At 51.2% G+C, this 21,863-nt stretch overlaps 1 protein-coding gene across 3 annotated transcripts in view; it reads right to left on the bottom strand.

The window, feature by feature from the left end:
* Positions 1-21,863, bottom strand: part of LOC147748758 (formin-like protein 3) — a 374,701-nt gene that overhangs the window by 55,707 nt on the left and 297,131 nt on the right. For all 3 annotated transcript variants that reach the window (XM_086963760.1, XM_086963763.1, XM_086963765.1), the window contains 3 exons: positions 18,043-18,203; positions 17,355-17,456; positions 13,243-13,335 (listed from right to left, as the gene is read on the bottom strand). In XM_086963760.1, coding sequence (XP_086819886.1) covers positions 13,243-13,335; positions 17,355-17,456; positions 18,043-18,203 — 356 coding nt within the window. The remainder of the gene's footprint in view (positions 1-13,242; positions 13,336-17,354; positions 17,457-18,042; positions 18,204-21,863) is intronic.

The following is a 21,863-nucleotide window of genomic DNA, read 5'->3' as shown; positions in this document are numbered from 1 at the left end:
GTGGGCTGGGGGGTTTAGAAGAAGCGATGAGGAGATCTGGTCGATGGTGGTTTTGTTCCAGTTTCTTTGCAGAGTGGGTTGGGGGTGGTTGTTGGGTGTGGGCTTGTTGTAGGTAAAGTGAACGCAGCTGTGGTCAGTCCAAAGGAGAGCCGTGGTGTGGCCGAAGGAGACATGTTTGCTGGAGGTGAAGATAGGGCCGAGTGTGTGACCTGCGATGTGGGTGGGGGAAGTGACAAGTTGTTTAAGTCCGAGGTTGGCGAGGTTGTCCAAAAGGGTGGTGGTGTTGCGGTCGTTGTTCTTTTCAAGGTGAAAGTTGAGGTCTCCCAAAAGGATGTAATCTTTGGAGGGGAGCGCTTGTAGAGTGATGAAGTCCGTGATGTCTTCACTAAATTGTGCGTGGGGTCCTGGAGGCCTGTAAAGGAGGGTGCCCCTGAGTGTGGTCTTGGGGTTGATGTGGATCTGGAAGTGAAGGTGTTCAGTGTTGGCGAGATTGACGTCTGAGCTGGTTGAGATGCGGATGGATTTCTTATGGACAATAGCGATGCCTCCTCCTGTGTGGTCGGTACGGTCCTTGCGAATGATCTTATAGCCTTCCGGGATGGCAATGGTGATGTCTGGGGCTGATGTGGCGTTCATCCAAGTTTCTGTTAGGAAGGCGACGTCCGGAGAGATGGTGTCTAGTAGATTCCAGATGTCGATGGCGTGCCTGTGGACTGAGCGGGTGTTGAGCAGGATGCATTGTAGGTGGTTGGGGTCGGATATCTGTTGTGTGTTCGTAGATGAGGAGTTGTTCTTGGTGCCGTTGAACTTGCAGGAATTGCAGGAGAAGGGTCCATGGGTGTGTCCAGGAGCGGCTTGGACGCAGTAGGGGGAACGGCCGGGGTTAAGGGCTAGGAGGGTGGTGGCATCGTAAGTAATGCGGGAGGGGTGGACATTACGAGGACCACGGGGTCTGGCGCTGGGCGCGGTACAGGCGCGGACGGGCGTAGACGGGCTTACCTTTGGCGCACCTTCAGCGCGGACGTAGCGCGTGGACGCTGCGCGTTGGTACATCTGACATAAATGGAGAGTGGAGGGGGCGGAGCGTGGGCGGGGCAGCTGGGAGGCGGGAGCTGGGAGGAGACACGGGCACATACAATGTAAACAAACACTCCACAAAATGGCAGCCCGGCAGCAGAAACGAAACTGGGGCAAAGCCGGAATGCGAGACAAGGTACACCAATTGCTAAAATATCTCAAACCCAGTGCAGGCCTTCCCTTACCAAGTATCGGCGGGTGAGAGTTAGTGCAGTCTAGCCTCTGTGAAAGATCGGACATGAACAAATTCAATCAATCAATCAGGGAATTTGTAGAGCGCGCTACTCACCCGTTAGGGTCTCAAGGCGCTGGGGGGAGGTTGCTACTGCTCGAACAGCCAGCTCTGAAGTTGCTTCCTGAAGGCGAGATGGTCCTGTGTCAGCCGGAGGTGGGTGGGGAGGGAGTTCCAGGTCTTGGCTGCCAGGTAAGAGAAGGATCTTCCTCCGGCGGTGGCTTTGTGAAAACTTGGGATGGTGGCATGGGCGAGGCTGGCAGAGTGGAGCTGGCGGGTTGGTGTGTAGAATGCGAGGCGGATGTTGAGGTACTTGGGGCCCGCGTCGTGAAGGGCCTTGTGTGCTTGGGTGAGGAGTCGGACGTGATTCTCTTGCTAATGGGGAGCCAGTGCAGATTCTTCAGATGGGCGGAGATGTGGATGTGGCGGGGGATGTCCAGGGTGAGTCTTGCCGAGGCGTTCTGTATGCGCTGTAGTCTTGTCTGGAGCTTGATAGTGGTTCCGGCGTAGAGGGTGTTTCCGTAGTCCAGGCGGCTGGTGACAAGGGCCTGGGTGACCGTCTTCCTGGTTGCGGTGGGGATCCATCTGAAGATTTTATGGAGCAGGCGCAAGGTGTTGAAACAGGATGCTGAAACGGCGTTGACTTGCTTGGTCATCGTGAGGGAGGAGTCCAGGATGAAGCCCAGGTTGCATGCGTGGTCGGTGGGTTTGGGGGAGGTGCCCAGGGCAGGTGGCCACCAGGAGTCGTTCCAGGTCGAGGGGGACGGTCCCAGGATGAGGATTTCCATCTTGTCTGAGTTCAGTTTCAGACGGCTGAGCTTCATCCATTCCGCGACGTCCTTCATTCCTTCCTGGAGGCTGGCTCTGGCGGTGTCCGGGTCGTTGGTGAGGGAGAGGATCAGCTGTGTGTCGTCGGCGTAGGAGATGAAGTTGAGGTTGTGTTTGCGTGCGATGGCCGCGAGGGGGCTCATGTAGACGTTGAAGAGGGAGGGGGCTGAGCAAGGATCCTTGTGGGACGCCGCAGATGACTTTGGTGGCCGCGGACCGGAACGGGGGAAGCGGACTCTCTGGGTTCTACCGGTGAGGAACAAGATGATCCATTCCAGGGCCGCTGAGACGTTGTATTAGGGTGCGGTGGCATACCGTGTCGAAGGCTGCTGAGAGATCCAGGAGGATGAGTGCAGTGGTTTCCCAGTTGTCGAGCATCGACCTGATGTCATCGGTAGCTGCGATGAGGGCGGTCTCAGTGCTGTGGTTTGTTCAGAACCCGGACTGTGATGGGTCGAGGGATCCGTTTGTCTCGAGGAAGGTGGAGGAGTTGTTTGTTGACCGTCTTCTCGATGACTTTGGCAGGAAACGGGAGGAGTGAGATGGGTCGAAAGTTCTTGAGGTCCGTGGTGGGTTTTTTCAGGAGGGCGCTGAGTTCGGCATGCTTCCAGCTCTCCGTGAAGGTGGCAGAAGCAAAGGAGCTGTTGATGACGTCGTGGAGTTGGGGTGCGATGATGGAGTCGGCTTTGTTAAAGATGTGGTGTGGGCATAGATCGGTGGGGGAGCCGGAGTGGATGGTGCTCATCGTGCGGGCGGTGTCTTCGGTGTTGATCGGGTTCCAGGTGCAGAGGGTGGCGGTTGGGTGCGCTGGTTCGGTGGTTGGTCTGTGCGCCGAAGCTGTCGTGTAGGTCGGCGATCTTGCGGTGAAAGAACGAGGTGAGTGCGTCGCAGAGGTCTTGCGAGGGTGTGATGTCGTTGGTGCAGGCGCTGGGGTTGGAGAGCTCTTTAACGATGCTGAAGAGTTCCTTGCTGTTGTGGGTGTTGTTGTCCAGGCGCTGTTTGTAGGTAGTTCTCTTGGTGGTACGGATCAGTTGGTGGTGCTTGCGGGTGGCGTTCTTGAGGGCTGTCATGTTCTCGGTTGTCTGGTCCTGGCGCCAGGTTTTCTCCAGGGAGCGGCAGGTTTTCTTTGAATTTATGAGGTCGTCCGTGAACCACGAGGCTTTCTCCTGTGCGGTCTGCTGGGTGGTTTCTTCAGTGGTGCGAGTTAGTTGGCGCAGCCGGTGAGCCATTGTGCGAGGTTGCGGGCTGCTTCGTTGGGGTCCGTCGTGATGGTGGGAGGATTCTGGCTGAGGGACTTGGTGAGCTGGTCGGCGGTGATCTTGCTCCAGCTTTTGCGGGGGGCCTGTTGCGGGTGGTGGTGGGTCGTGGTTTTCTTGAAGGAGAAGTGGACGCAGCTGTGGTCAGTCCAGTGGAGTCCGGGGGAGTGGCTGAAGGAAACGTGCTTGCTGGAGAAGACGGGATCGAGTGTGTGGCTGGTGTAGTGGGTGGGGGTGTTCACTAGTTGCTTGAGTCCGAAGTTGGCGAGGTTGACCAGTAGGGTAGTGGTGTTGCTGTCATTGTTGTTCTCTAGGTGGAAGTTGAGGTCTCCTAGGAGGATGTAGTCTGGGGAGGTGAGGGCGTGCGGGCTTACGAAGTCGACGATGGCTTCGCTGAATTGGGTGCGTGGTCCCTGGGGTCTGTAGATAAGGGTGCCTCTGAGGGTGGTCCTGGGGTCGGTGTATATCTGGAAGTGCAGGTGTTCGGCGGCTGTGAGGGTGTCTTCAGAGTTGGTTGTGATGCGAATGGTGTTTCTGTGGACTATGGCGATGCCTCCTCCGGTCTGGTTGGTGCGGTCCTTCCGGGTGATCTTGTAGCCGTCCGGGATGGCTATGGCGATGTCGGGGGCTTATGAGGCATTCATCCAGGTTTTCGTGAGGAAGGCGACGTCCGGTGCTGTGCGCTTTACAAATGTGATTATTATTATTATTATTATTATTATAATTGTGTCTAGGAGGTTCCAGAGTTCGACTGCATGCCTGTGCACGGATCGGGTGTTGAGCAGGATGCACTTGAGGTGATTCTTGTTGCTGGTAGGCTTGGTGGGTGCTGGTCCGGGACGGATGCAGGTGAATTTGCACTCTCTGCAGGTGAAGGGTCCGTGGGTGCGTTTCGGGGTGGCCCGGTGGCAGGCGGGGTGCCGGCCGGTGTTGAGTGCGTGGAGGCTGGTGGCGACCTATGTTCGTCGGGTACGTTGGCATCGGTGAGATCCCGGGTTCCTGGCGCTGGGTGCACTCCAGGCGCAGACGGGCGCGCAGACTGGCGCGCCTTCGGCGTACGCGCGGACTCCGCCATAAATGGCGCAGAGGAAGGGAGGAGCAGCTGGGAGGCAGGAGCGGGGTGGTGCGGGAAAGGGGATCGGGGTACAGAAGACAAAAGTGGGGCGGGGCCGCAGGGGAGCAGCGGCATAGAGCGGGGAGGGGTCTGAGGTGGGAAAGCGGTCCGAGGGGAAGAGCGACGACCACGGAGGTCGGGGCACAGAAAAACGGCAAGAAACAAAAACAAGCACTGGTAGCAGCAGCGAGGAGAAGAGGAAGCCTGAGACACGGGGTCAGCGGCGAGCAGGTGCAGGCAGGCAGGGAGACCGGGGTCAGCGGCGAGCGGGTAGAGGCAGGCAGGGAGACCGGGCACACTCAGGGAGAGCCGCGCGGCGGGTGGAGCGACCGTCACCGACCGGGGTCAGGTCAGGTCAAGTCACAGCTCCCCGTCGTGCTGGCAGACCTTAAGTATCCGGAGGGAGGGAGGAGCAGCTGGGAGGCGGGAGCGGGGTGGCCCGGGGAAGGGGATCGGGGTACAGAAGACAAAAGGTGGGCGGGCCGCAGGGGAGCAGCGGCGGGGAGGGGTCTGAGGTGGGAAAGCGGTCCCGAGGGGAAGAGCGACGACCACGGAGGTCGGGGCACAGAAAAATGGCAAGAAACAAAAACAAGCACTGGTAGCAGCAGCGAGGAGAAGAGGAAGCCTGAGACACGGGGTCAGCGGCGAGCAGGTAGAGGCAGGCAGGCAGGGAGACCGGGGTCAGCGGCGAGCGGGTAGAGGCAGGCAGGGAGAACGGGCACACTCAGGGAGAGCCACGCGGGGGGTGGAGCGACCGTCGCCGACCAGGGTCAGGTCAGGTCACAGCTCCCAGACACGCTGGCAGACCTTAAGTATCCGGTGGGAGGGAGGAGCAGCTGGGAGGCGGGAGCGCGGTGGCGCGGGGAAGGGGATCGGGGTACAGAAGACAAAAGGGGGGTGGGCCGCAGGGGAGCAGCGGCAGGGAGCGGGGAGGGGTCTGAGGCGGGAAAGCGGTCCCGAGGGGAAGAGCGACGACCACGGAGGTCGGGGCACAGAAAAATGGCAAGAAACGAAAACAAGCACTGGTAGCAGCAGCGAGGAGAAGAGGAAGCCTGAGACACGGGGTCAGCGGCGAGCAGGTAGCAGCAGGCAGGCAGGGAGACCGGGGTCAGCGGCGAGCGGGTAGAGGCAGGCAGGGAGACCGGGCACACTCTGGGAGAGCCGCGCGGCGGGTGGAGCGACCGTCACCGACCAGGGTCAGGTCAGGTGTGACAAGTCATTCCTCCACGTTACTCGAAGGAGTTATACGTATAACTAAGAAAGACAGAGGTGACGGTGCTCCAGGACCTAATGGGGCCAAAACACACCCTTGCTTGAGGCCTCTGGTCGTAGACAACTTTCTTGATAGTCTGGAGCCGTCTCCTATATTAATTCTTAACCATGTATTGGAGTAGAATAGCAGTATTCCTTTTAGTAACCTTTCTGGCATATCCCAGGCTCACAATTTTTTTCCAAATGAGGTGACTATCAAAGCTATCAAATGTAGCCTTTAGGTCTATGTAGCAGAGGTAAAGTTGTTGTTTCCTCTGCTTGCATTTGTTAGCTATTAAAGATAGAGCTAGGATGTTCGCTATCGTCCCTATTTCTTGCCTGAAGCCGGTCTGATTTACTGGGATAAGATTGAGATTGTCGAACTAATCCTTCAGGTCTTCTAGAATGAGTGAGGCGTAATATTTTGCTTCAACATCTAAGAGGGCGATTAGCCTGTAGTTTGATGGATTAGTTCCATCTCCTCCTTTAAAAATGGGTGTCCGTATCGAGCCTTGCCAATTCGGTGGAATATAATTTAGGAGCTCTATTTCTTTATATAGCTTCAAAAGATAATTGCCCCAGAAAGATGTGGTGTCATGCTTGAAAATTGCTTGAGGGATTCCATTAGGTCCTGGAGCACCGTCACCTCTGCCTTTCTTAATTATACGTATAACTCCGAGTAACGTGGAGGAATGACTTGTCCCTGTATTCGGGGAATGTATGCCTTTTATTACCTGCAGTTTCCCTTTTTCCACCATTTGCTTAGCCCCGGAGACGTTTTTTCTGTTGTGTGACATATGGTGACCTCTCCTGAACTATTGGTTTCAATGACCCCTTGTATGTTAGGTTTGGATGTTTTTCCCCTCAGCCTGACCCGGAGTGATTACTTCTGGCCTGTCATGAGTGACGATCTCTGTGAACTTCATGGTTAGAAATTCAACCCACTCATGTTCTTGAATGTTTAATAAAAGCGCGTTCACCGGCCTGTGTTATTTGTTTATGATTTCCCAGAATGTGTTTAAATTCGTTTTCTTGGCACTACAGAGCAATTCAGCCCAAAATTTGTCATTGCTCATTCGTTTTTCTTCCCATAGCTCTTTTTTTATAGATTTTCCTTAGCTGCCATACCCCAGCCCAAGATACTTGGTCGAGAACTGTTCTTTTTAGCCTTCTGGTGGCTTTTTTAAGTTTGCATTTCAAGGCTCTCAACCTAGCCGTTGTTTTTTTATTCGATTCTTTTTTTGCCCATGATTTTTAGTCTAATGTTGTCCACTCTGCATTACTGTTGTGAAATCCGCCGTGAATTTTACCCAAGCTTGAATTTTGTTCAGGGCCTCGACATCACTGGCCGTTATCATCATCTTTATTTTGGACTGTAAAGTATCGATTGTTTCATTTGACCATTTTAGTCGTTTTAGGTCAACTGTATGTATATTTCCTTCTATTATTGTATTTAATTGATGTTTGCCAAGTTTTAGCCTGAAATGTATATGCTGGTAGGAATGGTCACTCCTGGTTGTGTACTCTATGGAAAATTGAAGAGTAATATGTGTGGATTCTGGATTGTGACTGCCCTGATGATGTCCCATATGGGGACGAAACGCGTTGGATGGTAATCTGTTAATTAATTGTATAGAAAATAATTATGTTTCTTCTGGAAGCTGACTGATATCAACACATGCTTCAGAATAAAGAAAACCATCTTCAACACTCCTGCTTGGAAGATTACTTTTTTGGAATTTCTGTGAACGGTCTATTTAATAATACTAAAAATAGAAAGTATATACATTTTGATTATAATTTTGCATGCTCCCTCTATGTTGTTTTCACTAAGTTTACCATTGGTTTTGATGGTGTACCCTAAGGAGGTAGAACATGTTCACTGATTTTGAATTCCTGAGCGAATGATTTTGAGGGAACAGCCTTTTGGTGTACACAAATAGACCCTACACCATCGTGTATGAGAATAATTGCAGCACTTTGTCACCTAAAGATTTATTGGGGTGCTGCGGAAGCGCACTCACTCTACTCACCCTTACTTTCAGCGCCACTACTGGGACTTGGTAGACCGTCTCCCTGGGTAAGGGTGTGTATGATCTCCACATCTGATTAAGTCTTCAGGGGATTGGGGGAGGCAATGTTTTAGTGACAGCCCGAAAAAGCTTCCTTAGGGTGGAGTTGGCTTGTGAGCACTCACTGTCTGATCGCACGGCACGCTTAATTAGAAATGTGTTATTTACTATACACTGGCACACACTCAGTGGGTGGCTGGTAAACAACAAATACTACTTGTTCTCATTGATCTTCAGCCAAGCGAATCCACTGCACCCCTGCAGCAAACCGCCCTAGTTGTCTACGAGGCTGCCGGCTGTGTGTGTCCTCAGTAAGTCTGGGTGGCAGCTGCAACCGTAACGCCGGTCAGTCATGACTCGATCACTGACAAGGAGTCCCACTGCACTCTCCCTCGGCCAGCTATGAATTAAATTATAATTTAAATGAATTCACTGGCAGGATGTCATTAAGCCCACAGCTACCACAGGGACAGCTCAGGTGGCCCGTCTGGGTTGGTGCAAGCAGCATCGCTGCGGACCGCAAGCCATTTGTGGTCGGCGCAGACTGCAAACCAGTACGCTGCCAGCCTTAGTTGCTCACACAAACTCCCCGCACACAGGGACATGACGTACCCCCACAACACCACGCAGGCCACACATAACCTGACTGGGTCATGGGCAGCCTATGTAACAGCTATTGGGCACTACCTGGGCTGTGAGGTCAGGCACGCAGGCACACACACACACTTTGCAACGCTTCAGTCAGAGTGACAGCTGAAACACTCTGCATTATGCATGAATGCATTTCAGAGCGGTGATGCGGAACACCACACAGAAATTCATTAGTCTAACACGGATGCGTGGTACTTGGCAGGGCTGGCCCTGGCAGAACTATGGGGCATGAAGGCACACAAGGAGGTCCCGTAATTCTGCTGTGGAGTCGAGGAAGGCCAGGAAAAGGCAGGGCATATCCGCTCCAGCTGTGGGACAAAAGTCATAGTCAAAGAACTGAAGCACAGTCACTTTTTTCGAATGTCAACTGCATGCTCCCTCAGGAGCGATGGGGGAGAGATTTCCAATTTGGGTTTTTCACTGGACTTAATCACAGACTTACCAAAGATAAGAGGCCAGAACTGGGGCTTGAAATTACAACAACAAACAAGCATTGGCAATGCCAATATGTCTCGCCTTTGGGACCTTTTAAGTGTTTAGTTATCCAACAAAATATCCTTGGTGCAACTACATCACGTGTTGCACGACTAAACACTTATAAGGTCCCAAAGCCGAGACCTTTTGGCTATGCCTATGCTTGTTTTTCTATGCAGTCTCTCCCCGTCCCTTGTGCAGGCTGTCCCCTTTCTCTCTGCAAGCCCCACGCTGCGCCTGGTGCACAAGGCCTCTCCTCCCCAGTGCAGCTCCCCTGCTCTACCTACGGTTCCCCGTCACCAAACTTGCTGCGTGCTGGGCAGCCGGCGCATATCTACGGGTACGCAGCAACCGCGCACCTGCTAATAATGCAGCGTTGTCGCATGGTTTGGAGGAGGGACGCGCTCCTCGATTCTTCGAAGAAGTCAGTGTGTGTTGAGGGCTTCATGGGAAGGGGAGAGACAGTCGTCCACACTGGAAAGCAGGCATACCGGTCGCCAAAACGGTGGGAGGTGGGGGCTGTTGTATTCAGGGACCCGCCCGGGCTTGTGAGTCATGTACGAATGCGATATTGCGAGTGCAATGGAGAGGACGCAAGGGCAGCGCTGCATTGTTGGGGTAGCTCCTTTATCGGAGCGGCCTCGGTACACCAGCCCCCACGAAGCCCCCTCTCTCTCTCAGGGACATCTTTACCTCAGTCTGGGCCCCACGCCGTCCTCTCTGGCGGGCAGAATCTTGCTCTATCCCCGGAGTCGCCTCGAGCACCCGAACAGCGGCACCGTCACCTAAGGTCTCTGTCTGCTCTCGCTTTCCGACACGCTAACCATCTTTTTGACCCCTAATGCATCTTCCAGAGGGGAGGATAGAAGGCGTGCGCATCGCATTCTCTTCACACTGCACCTCGATGAGGCGCGGAGGGCTGTGATCATGCGCGATATTATAAAATAACAAAAATACCAGGCCAAAATATGTTTTTTTATAGCGCTTTGCTGCAAACGGTTACACTGCATATTCCCAAACATGGACAGAGCCAAATATTCATATCGAACGCTCAATAGGAACAAGCTTCCTATTTGCCTGGCGACTCCCCCTAGCCTCCGGTGACGTAGGCGGCACTGGGCCAATCCTAGCGGGGCTCCTCCGGACACAGTGGCCTGCTTGACGGTTGCCATGACAATATACAAGGAAATTTTGTCAGGGTGCCGTAAAGCAGGTCACCCAGTCCTCGGTAGGCGGGATCGAAAGTGGACAAATCAACAAAACACACGGAAGTTCCAATGGCAGGCCTCCATTTCGCGAGGCCTGCCAATAGTGGAGTGGTGTGGCTCACTGGTTAGAGGCGGCAGACCCGAAAGCAGAGAACGGCCCGGGACCAGGGTTCAATTCCTGACGCGGCAGGTTCGTGGACCAGGGTAAGCGGACTCGATAATTCTCGCCTCAGTGCCTACTCTAACCAGGGATCACACTCGGCAACTCTGGGCATTAGCTTGCCTCATCTCTACAACGGCCCCCCACATTCGCCGGGGATGCCTGGTTTCACCTTGGAGATACCCAGTAGGGACCATCTCACAGGGATAGCCAGGACGGGTTCCCCAGCGGTCTACAGCGCCACGACGCCTCAGGGCAGCAGTGCGCTTCACAAGAGCACATACAATGGAAAAAGGGTGTGTGGTTTCACGCAGTACTGAAATCCCCCTGTTCACAATAGGTCTTTGCCTGCAGCAGCGCATGCGCTGCAACGCAGGCTTCGACCTACAAATAGGATCACTTACCTGTTGGTCAGCTTGCTGGCCAGCCCCCTCCATCCTCTTTTACTGGTTTATCTGCTAGCAGGAAGCACCCAGGCTCCCTAAGCCAATCAAAACGCTGTAGCGTTGTCATTCATGCACACATGCAGAGTGTGCTCACCACTCCCCAAGCTCCTGTCGACAGAGCAGCCCCGCCCCGCCCGCCCCACAAAACTGTCTCAGCACGGAAAAATAAAATGTTAATAACCTCGCGTTATCATCATTTTATTTTTTGCTGTGCTGAAGGGCAATGGGGGCGACGCTCCTCCGCCTTAGCGGTGCAGTCGCCCTGCCATCCAAGGTGGTTTCGGGATTCGGGGGAATTCAAACGTTGAGGATTATGCGGTTAGAAGGATCCCCTAGAAACGGCCAGGAAGCGCGTGCCGGTACACTGGTCTCCTCGTAGCTGAACAGAATAACTATATTTCGTATTAGACAGGTACGATTCTTCCCAGAGGCGGCAGAGAGCAGCAGAGACTCGTAGCTGTTTTTTATAAAGACATTTTGAGTGGAAGACAAGTGCGGTACTCCCCAGAGGCAGCAGATGGCGGCAGACACGCACAGACACACACTGTCGCAAGAGTAGATGGGTGTGTCTGCTCCCATGCTCTCTGAACCCAAATCACTTCCATCTGTTTCTCTTCCAGCAGGCCTTTTTTTTGTTTTTTTAAGCTATTTAGGGATTGTAAGAAATTCCGATACATTTAACGTTTTCCAAACCCTCTCGGCGTGTGTAAATTATCTGAAAAAATGCAAGAGAGAGTCTCATGAACAGGTTCTGAAAGTTCAGTCTCCCAACGCACGAGCCAACAAAAAAGCAGTCCGAACACACAAAGGCCGGGTCTTAGGTTTCACGCGCACACTCACTCGCCGCGTGGCTAACTTTTTTATGCACCCAAAATGCAATGTCTGCACACTGAACCATGCCGCACTTCTGTCGGAGAGACCAATGGGAGGGGCGGACGCTTGTCACAGTGCGCGCGACTTGTGTAACGACTGTTGTTGGCACCTCTGCCCGTTGTGCGCATGTGTTTTCATATATGTTTACAGCGCGTCCGTAGGGTCTGGGTGCAGGCCAGGAGAGGAGCTCCGGGTGACCCTTCTAGGAGAGCAGAGACCGTTAAAGACGGGGCCTGACTGCTCTGTTTACACGGCCTGTATGGGCTTTCATGTGGGAAGCAGTGTTAGACTGTTGACATGGTATTCTATCAGACGTACGTGCAATCGCATCGAAATTAACGTTATGCTTACGGACACGTGCTGCGACTGTAGGACATACAGGTCTTCAAGTGGGCCGGGTCTCACCGGTGCTGAGCACCGGCATTTTTTTTTAAAGGGGCCTCCAAACGGGTCTGGGGTCTCTATCGGGCTCTGTTTTGTGCCCTGGTTTTTTTCCGGACTGCAGTGACAGCAGGCACATCGATCTGCCCTGCTCAATTTTCACTGGTGGAGAAGTTATAGCATGACGTCACGCCAGGTGAGCTAAGTTACAGCGTGACGTCACGCCAGGTGAGCTGTAGGGGAAGAGAAATCCTTTAAAGAGTCATTTTCTCTCTGGATTTCCCTTCTCTTTTTAAAACTCGGGAGCAGCAACATTGTCGTGGGGGTCACCAGGCTTTTAACTGGAAGCTTTTTCAATATTGTATTCAAGCCATAGTTGCTGCTAACCATTGACAAAGCCAATAGTCCTGACTTGTAGGTATGATGTTACTTGTATCATATCTTGATGCAATGACAGAAACGGGAAAGTACAAGTCGGGCGACACTACGTGAAGCACAGATTTTCTGCGTACCTGTTTTTAATAAACGCCCTTAATTATATTGGCCACGCCCATTTGAGACACCCCCAACCAATTTTTTCATCCCACTTAAAGCCCTGAGAACATGCACGTTTGCAGGACTCTACAGACCGGTGTACATAAGGCTGCAAGGACACGTAAGTGTGTATGTGGCCACATTAACACGTGACGTGAACATACCTTACGAAAGGGCACAAGACAATGGCAGGTGTTTGTGTGTACACACAAGGCTGCAGAAAATGTATGTACCTACCTCTGGTACGAGTACTTCTTTGCGGCTCTATGGCCCTGTGCTTAGGCGAGGCTGCACGACATCTCTCAGGTGGTACTAAACAGACATGAACGGTGCCAATCTAGACGTGTGGGTTTAAAGGAGGAGGAGAGAGTGTATGTGTGTGTGTGTGTTTTTTTTTAGTTTGTACAAAACGTAGCCCTCGCAGGTTCTAAGAACCAATGCTTGTAAGCCGATGACGGCTAAGTCGAGGGCGTGTGCAACTTTTTTTGCATAGGACTATTCTTTAAGGTGCATGACACGTGTTCAAATAAGGCTGTTTGGAAGGCCATCGGGCCCGTGCCTGTAAGGTCAGCATGCGCCCTTCACTGAGGCCACCGGAGCTTTTATGTTCACGCACATTCATGTGAGCGAGTGTGTCTTCATCATACATTCATGGGTGTTTGTGTGCCTGTGCTCATATTCTGACCTTGGGTTCCAGTTTCTTGGCCTCCTGCGCGAGCATCTTTTCCCTCAGCGCCTGCTCCTGCCGCTTCCGCATCTCGTTCTCCTCTTCGGCTTCCTGCGGGTGCAAAGAGAGAAGGGAACAGATCAGAGAGCAGTGACCGGACGTGCGCAACCGGAACTACACTAGGAGGGGGAGGACATCGGTCCAAGCTGGGCAGAGGTTGAGCTCGAGCCCAGGTCTGGGGACAGACTGGGCAAAAAGAAGGTTTGTGACAGCAGGGGTCATCCCCGTTCTTTAAAAAGCTAGAACTGTCCAGCAAGAACGGACCTTAAATCACTCCATTTCCGAAATGTCCCCCCTTAACTCATCTTGTCAAGCAAGGAATGCCCTCAACGTGGATACAAGGCTTGCTCCCACACTCCCAATCTTGAAATCAAAATGTAAATGAGCTTTACATAATCTGTTCTCCACATTATTATATAGATGTTTATTACGGACGCATCTATGCACACATTTGTGGATGACCGATTTGGTTTCTTCACCAGTTTCACCCAAATAAGTAGATTTTGTTTCTCATGTCCTCGATTCTATTAAGCGAATCACGGACTACTCCACACCTGACTGTAATCCTTGCAGGGTCGAGTAGAGCTATCATGCTCCGGGGGAGAGGCACACGCTCAAAGTGGAAGTAAAGGTCTCACAATCTAGCAAATATAAAGCAAGCACATGGGAGTGGCAATAAAGCCAACCAGTGATATGCAATCGGCGGGATATAGGCCCATAGTCAGCTAAGAATGTCTTGCAATAGAGAGCACATGCACGGTCTAGTAGGGAAGAGCTAAAAAGGACAAACCTCCTGAGGGCCTGGAGGCTACTGCCCAGGAGAGTAACTGGACAGGATGGTCCTAGAGTGCAAATTCAGAAAAGAAAGGATTTAGCCAGCAGAGGGCTCCGGCAATAGGGGTCTGAAGGAAAGGATCAGACAGCAGAGGATCCAAGCAGGAGAGGACCCGGGTAGCTAAATCATAGAGAGCAGGGGTCTGGTAGAAGGCTTCGAATTGAAGAGAGTTTAGATGAAAGGTTCAGATAAAAGCAGTGTGAAGTGGTTTGAACAGAAGAAAGCCATCATGGGAGAAGGCCATCAGAGGGCCTCCCAGGAGGGAGGACTCGCCCGCAAAGGGGTCACAGAAATGGGCTATGGAAGACAACTCTGGACGGGAGAGAATTTGGATTAGACAGAATCTGGACAATTAAGGGCCCAGCCACGAGAGGGCATGGGCAGCAGGACACCAGCTAGGGGATCAGTCAAAGAGATTGGTATGACCTAGAGTGGGCCTGCCCGCAAAGTCCCACTCGGCGAGAGAGATGTGGGAAAGGGGGAGGCAGGGGGGGGGGGGGGGGGGGGGGTAGGACAAAAGCAGATCTAAGAGCAGAGAACAAGAAATGTAGTCCAAGCAGATCCACACAGGAGAAAGCTTTGGGCCCTGGAAGAAGCGGTGTCACAGAGCGCTGGCCCACACGCGCAGCTTCTGTTATGTCTCCTCCAGATGCAGGTGGCCCCACCAGAGAGTGAGCAGCACTTCCTGCATGAACAATTCCAGGAAGGGCTGCTTCTCGGGACACTGAGAATGGGAGCTGACTGAGCACAGGGACGGCGGACGGACAGACAGGCAGCATCAACCCGGCCACAGAAACATGGGGCTGCAGCAGGCAGCACACAGGAGCAAGACCAACATCTGCCTGTCAGAGACAGCATGAGGGCACTGCTTCAGATCAACAGCCCCAAAGTATAGGAGAGAAAACGAATATGCACTGGAAGTGTGACGAGAAAGATTTGAAGGGCAAATATACAAACAGAGAGATGAAAACATTATTTCCAAAGTTCGGAAAAAAAGTCGAGAAACCCAAAGAGAGTAGACCAAAAAGCAGGTAATTGACGTGACAAAAAGGAAAATAACAATAATAATAATTATAATATATAAATATATTAATAGGGTTTAGGGAGGGTTGCATATATGAATATCCCTCGTTTACGTCATGAACAACAATGAAAGAGTGTTGTTAACTATAGAACAAAGGAGTATTCAAGCACAAAGGAAAACAACACCTATTTGGTGCGTCTAGAAAGCCCTCACTCACCGACCTGGTCGGTGACATGCTTCATCATTGGGCCCCACTGGGAGTGACCGAGTGCCACCCCAGTGTGCTTCAACGCCAGATTTACTGCGGAGCGGGTAATGTGAGGATGTGGGAGCTAAGTGATAGTGTCAGTGATTAATGAACGTATGAATAGTGAGTTTAAAAATGCCTTAGTTGTATTAAAAAATGTTTTATTGGCTGATCAATAAGACATAATAAAAATGTGTTGGAAAACTAGACCAACCAAGTTGATTGGTCTGTTTCCAGTAATATTAAGTGATGGTCAACATGTTTCTGCCAATGTCGGTTTCATTTACCTGGCATTCGTCAGGACCTAAAGTGGGCTATACCCCGGCGGTATGGACACGCTAAGGCCCACCCTACCAAGGGACGTGAAAGTAAAAACCGTCTGAAAAAGTGCAAGGGAACACAAAAGATAAATTCCCTTTAGGGTCTCTCTATTCTGGAGACCGAAAAAATTTAAATGCACTTGTAAGGTGAGGCACTGTCACCACATAGACCTCGGAAGGGGGGTGGTAGCGTATTTGGCACACCGCCCGAGACGCTAGGCACCCGCTAGTAAACCTGCATGCTCCCTCTGAACCGGGTCTCGACGATTACAGCATGCATCGGATCAGATTAGGGTTACTGATTTGGTTAGGGCTTGGGCTTGGAAAGAGGGTAAACAAAACCCTTTAAAATGAAGGATAAGGGTAAAGGATAAGTGTAGGCTAAGGTCTAGGGCCAGACTTGGAGTTCCCCATTTGTAAATCAATGGAAAGACATGTAACAGTACATATTAGAGGTTAGATTTTATAATTTAACGGAAAAACGATAGGGATGCTTACAGGATTAACAAATTTCAACAAATGTTTTATCACTCATCATAATTCTCATTTAAAGTAGAGAATGAGAGCGGAAAAATTAAAATAGAATGGAGAGATGAAAAAAAGAAGTAGGAAGAAAATTATGGAAGATAAAAGTGGAACAGAAAAAATAGCAAGAGATCAAAGTAGCAAGATAGAAAACTAAGAAAAAATAGAGGAAAAAGAAAAAACAACGAGGGAGACACAGAAAAACTAAGAAATAAAGTAAAATAGAGATAGTACGAGACTCAAAGAAAAGAAGATTTGCTACATACTCAGTGCGCAGAGGCAGCTTAGCGGAGAGAGAAAAAGAGAAGAAAAGACAAAGGAAGAAACAAACAAAGATAACGTATAAGTGAGAAAAGAAAGCAAGACAAAAAATGATGGGGAAACAAAGACGGACAGAGGAAAAGAGGCAATAAAAAGCTAGAAAGAGAAATAAAAAAAACACAAAGGTAAAGAGGTGAAGAGTTGCTAGAGAAGCTGCAGACAGACAGCATGGTGGTTTTGTTAGAATCCCTGCAAACGCTGACAGACTTGGAGAAGAAGCGCAGTTCGTAGGTAGAGGCCGAGGAAAAAAAAGGCAGATAAGGTACAGAGGAAGAGAGGGAGACAAAGAGGGATAGAGAGCGGCAGAGAGCATCTGCAGAGCGAGGATGTGTCCATGTAGGTAAAGCGTGGTGGCATGGCCTGACCCCACAGCGGCAATGTGGCAAGCAGAGAGCAGCAGCCTGCTGGGATAGTACCCAGGCGGATGCAGTGCTACTTCGGAGGGACCATGCACTGACATCATTGAATGATAAAATCATTGCTAATAATGAGCAGCATAAAAAACACCTAAAAAACAATGAGATCTCCCAAGCAAACATGTACCACCTGCATCTCGCTCTGTATTTAAAGGATGGACATTGGGGAAAACAAACTGAGTCTCTGTGAAAATGGAAAACATGTGAGTAGAAGGCCTCTTCACAGGAAGAGCAGAGTAGGAGAAAGGAGCCCACCAGTGATCAGCAATCCTGCCTGTCTGTGCCACAGCAAGGTCTCATGCAATGCAAGCAAAGGAGGCTGGCACGGGCAAACACCGGGCTGGAGAAGCACGTGCAAGCCTGAAGCAGGCCGGCCGCTTACCTTGTACGATTTGATGAAGCGTGCAAACACCGGGAAGAAGACAGAGGGCGGCGTGGTCTTGGGACTCTCCCCAAAGTACAGCACTACAGTATTGTACGTTTCCTGAGAAAGGGAGCAGAAGAGCGAGAAAGCCAATTAGACTCGGTGCTCCCACATGACCCCACCCCCTTCATCCTTCCACAACACGTCACCCCAGTAATGAACACCCCAGGTCGTCTCACCCAGACCAGTGCTTTGGGCAGGCTGGTATGTGGTCAGGCTCTCACACAGGGCCTCTTCGGGGCCCACTCCTGGGATACTCTCTATCCTCTTCCTCACTGCTCTCGGTGCAAGAGACACTTCGTATCCGCCGGCCAGTCTTCAGGGCGCTACCCCAGGCCACACTCCTGCCTACCCACTACCATCGGTTCCCTAAAGACTAGGGCCCTCGCCTGCTTCCTCCCTGCTGCTCATCACTTCCGCCAGTCTTTAGGGGCACAATCCTGTCTGCAGACAGGGTACATTCCCGCCTTCCACGGGCACTTGTCGTGAGCACGTGCCTCCAGCTTGAGACGCTTCCACAGAGCGCGTGCGTGCCTGTCTGCAGCCAGGCCCCCTCGGCACCCCGAGATTCTGCCCCCTCCCTCTCGCACTCTGTGGCTCGGCTCCGTCTCTGCTCGGTCCGCACTGCTTTGCTTTGGTTACTCACTTCCGAAGTCCGCGAGTCCTTCTGAAGCTTGTCCAGTTTCCCGTCGTTGGCGCTCAGGAAGCCGCGCAAGGTGCTGTTGTCGTGAAGGCTGCATTCCCGCCGAATGAGGTCCATGCTCCGGCCCAGCTCCTTGATGTCCAGCAGCACGTTCTCCAAGGAGACTGGAGGGGCAGGAAGTGCGAGTCAGTGTCAACTATGGATGTTAGGATACAACAGGGAAAGAAAGGGGGGCGAAAGGGGGAATCCGGGCTAAGAGCCGGGTACAGAGCTTGGGACCTCCCGACAGCCATCTACTGAAACATCCCCCAGGCCAAGGGAATAGCCCCCACCCCCGCTTTGAAACTAATCTTTAATGACACCGAGTGGGTGAAGCAGGTAAGCCCGACACTGCATAGAATTGTTCTCTTCAGTTGTACACCTTCCTTTGACTGTCCCACAATTCAATTCAGCCACTCGTGGATCCTTCACCAGTCCTTTTATTATTCCAACAATCCATTGATATCCATCCATCCATCCATCAGTTCACTGATTCCTTTCGCTCATAAACCCCCTCTTTCACTTTTCCATCCATGTATCCGTATTTCCTTACATCATTCCATCCATCCCAGACCATTTCCTTCACACATCGATCCATTTTAACACACTTCCACCCATTTGTCCGTACAAACTTTAGTCCAATTCAGTCACTCGAAACCTCTCGTCCACCCTTCCAACCTTTCACTAATTGATTCGTTCACCTCTGCATCCAAACTTTCCGCCTTCGAGGCCTCTATCCTTGCATCATTCATTTGTTTTCAGTCTTTTTCATTTTCTCGTATTTTTCCTCACAATGTCCTTCACCCCCACTCATTTTATTTGCTCCTCTCTCTCTGTTCTTTTTGAATGTTTTCATCATTTTCTTTTCCAAACCTGTGGCTCACGTCACAGCACTTGACCTCCACCTATTAGTCCTGCCCCGCTCTTGCCTTGGAATGTTTTATGGCACTTTGTCTGCCGGCCTCCAGAAAAGTGTTTTAGCAAACAAATGATGGATGGAATCCAGATCTCTTCCACTCATTGAACCTGCCCTATTTTGTGACAAGATGCTCATGTGATCCGGGCTGGACTGGGAAACCAAAAGCACCCTGGAAATGTTTCTCAAACCGGCTTGCCCCCTTCGTCGCCTCACTCAATCGCTCCTTTTCTATGCACCTTTTTCTCTCTCCCCTTCATCGATTGCATTCTTTCTTGTTTCTCCTCACTCCCCCTTTTTCTCAATTTTTTGAGGCTCTCCATGCCCGCAGCAATTAACTTCAAGGGGCAGGGAAAGTGACTGAGGCATCAGGAATTTGGAATTTGGAATTTGGATTGGTATTTATAAAGCGCAAACGGTCGCTCCGGAAGGAGCATCATGGCGCTATAGGTCCTGATTCCAGTCATAGAGAGGAGTGGGGGAGGCTAAATGGCGGCTTTGGACCAATCGTCAGGGAGCGTGAAGATCCAGGTTTTGAGCAGATTCCGGAATGGTTTCTCAGATGTTTGAAGCCTGAGATGCCTTGGCATACTATTCTAGGTTTTTTTTGGCTAAGTTGCTTAAAGTTTTGCCGCCTTTGGATTTCAGGTTGAATTTAGACAAGGTCATGAGGTTGTCTTGTGAAGATCTTAGAGATCGGCACGGAGTGTAATGGGGGAAACGTTTGGTTAAATAGGAAGGGCCGGTTTTGTTGAAGGCTCGAAAAGCTACAATGAGAATTTTAAAGAGAATTCTCTTGTGTAGGGGGAGCCAGTGCAGTGACCTAAGGGCTGCGGAGATGGAGGATTTTCGTGGAAGTTTCAGGACAAGCCGGGCGGCAGTGTGCAAGACACTTTGCAATTTGGCGAGGGTCGATTTTTTGGTCCCTGCCATGAGTCCGTTGCAGTAGTCAACTCGGGACAGAATGAGGGCTACCGCTACCGTTTTTCTCGCTTCGAGCGGGAGGAAGTCAAAGAATTTCCTTAATGATTTTATTATGCCGAAGCATTTACCTGCCGTGTTCGAGGCGTGGAGGTCAAAGGATAGCTCGGAGTCGAAGAGGACACCGAGGTTCCTAGCTGATGAGACAGTTTGGGGAGGGGCGGCAGAGTTGTCCGGCCACCACAGGGCAGGGCAGAAGGATGCATTTTTTCCGATGGGGAGAATCTCGGTTTTGTTCGAGTTGCAGCGCAAGTGATTGGTGTCCATCCACTGGAAGACTGCTGTAAGGCAGTGTTTCAGGTTGAGCTCAGCCGTGTTGGTATTTTCATCAAGGGGGATGATCAGCTGAGTATCGTCGGCATAAGAAGTGACAGTTATGCCGAACGATTCTATGAGGGTAAGGAGAGGGATAAGATAGATATTGAAGAGGAGGGGACTCAGGATTGAACCCTGGGGGACGCAGCAGAACACCTTTTTCTCCTTGGATTGATAGGGGCCAAGTGAGACGGTCTGGAACCTGTCACTGAGGAAAGAACTGATCCAAGATAGGGCAGTGTTGGAAATGCCGATGTCTGAGAGTCTCTTGATCAGGATGGAATGAGAAATAGTGTCGAAAGCTGCCGTAAGGTCGAGAAGGATCAGGATAGCCTTCTTCCTCTGATCTTGAAGGGTTTTGATTGTGTCGGTCAGCTCGATCAGGGCCGTCTCAGTGGAATGTTTCGGCCGGAAACCGGATTGTTGGGGGTGAAGTAAATTATTTGAGTCCAGAAAGGTTTTGAGCTCCTTATGGACCAGCTGTTCCGTTATTTTACCTAGTGCAGGTAGGAGGGTGATCGGACGAAGGTTGGTCAGGTCGGAGGGGGGTTTATTCGACTTTTTCAAGAGCGGCTTGACCACCCCTTGTTTCCAAGAGCATGGTACTAAGCCGGCTGAGAGAGATTGATTGATTATGGTGTTGATGGAAGGGTTAATTTCGTCGATGATAAGGTGGAGAATCCTAGGTGGACAGGGGTCAGAGGGAGAGCCAGATTTGCAAGCAAGGATCGCGTCTCTGGTCTGGGACAAGGTAACCGGAGTAAAGCTTTTGAAACTATTTGTAGGCTGGTTGAAATGGTCAAGGTCCCATGGTAAGGGAGCTGGGGGTGGGGGAGGGAAATTTTTGTGGATGAGAGTGATTTTGTCATCAAAGTAGTCCGAAATTTTGTCACAGAATTCTTGGGATGGGGGGATTTCCGGTTGAAGAGCTTTGGGTTTGGTAAAGGATTTAACTATGGAGAAAAGGGTTTTTTGCCTTTGGCTATCGTTATTAATAGCATTAACGTAGTAGATTTTTTTTGCTGTTTTGATAGCTGCAAGATAGGTTTTCCTCTGTAGGATGTAGTTCCTGCGATCGCTGTTGTCGTAGGAGAGGCCGTGAGCTTTCAAAACGGGCCTCTAATGGCTTCAGCCCACAGGGGGAATGTCTGGTGGAATAAAATGTCGGTCCTCTATGTGATACAGGACAGTTCAGATGCCTTTTTGAGAAGTCTGGAACCAAGCTGGATGGTTCAGAAAGCCTGGGTCATGGTGAAGCATCTCTTCCCATTGCAAACTTCCTCTGGACCAAAGGAAGAGGAGGAAAATGTATTATACCAAAGTACTTTTCAGACCAGGAAACAGAGAGCGTTCTCCCAGTTCTCTTCATAATACTCCTCGGTTCCTACTTCCTCGCAAAAATGGCCGGCCCTCATATGACACTGGACATGCATGAAATATCCATTGTAGGTTAGTTGCGTTCTTTACTTCCTGAAGTCGCTGGCTGTGCTTGATGTGCCGTGCCTGATTGTCCTCAACTACAACAGCTGTGCTTCAGTTATTAAGTTATATTGTCATCCTCTGTGCCTCCACA

Source organism: Lissotriton vulgaris, chromosome 1_1, assembly GCF_964263255.1.
Source record: "Lissotriton vulgaris chromosome 1_1, aLisVul1.2, whole genome shotgun sequence".
Classification (NCBI taxonomy): domain Eukaryota; kingdom Metazoa; phylum Chordata; class Amphibia; order Caudata; family Salamandridae; genus Lissotriton; species Lissotriton vulgaris.
Note: the sequence above shows the minus strand (reverse complement) of the source record. Positions and strands in the feature narration are given on the sequence as shown.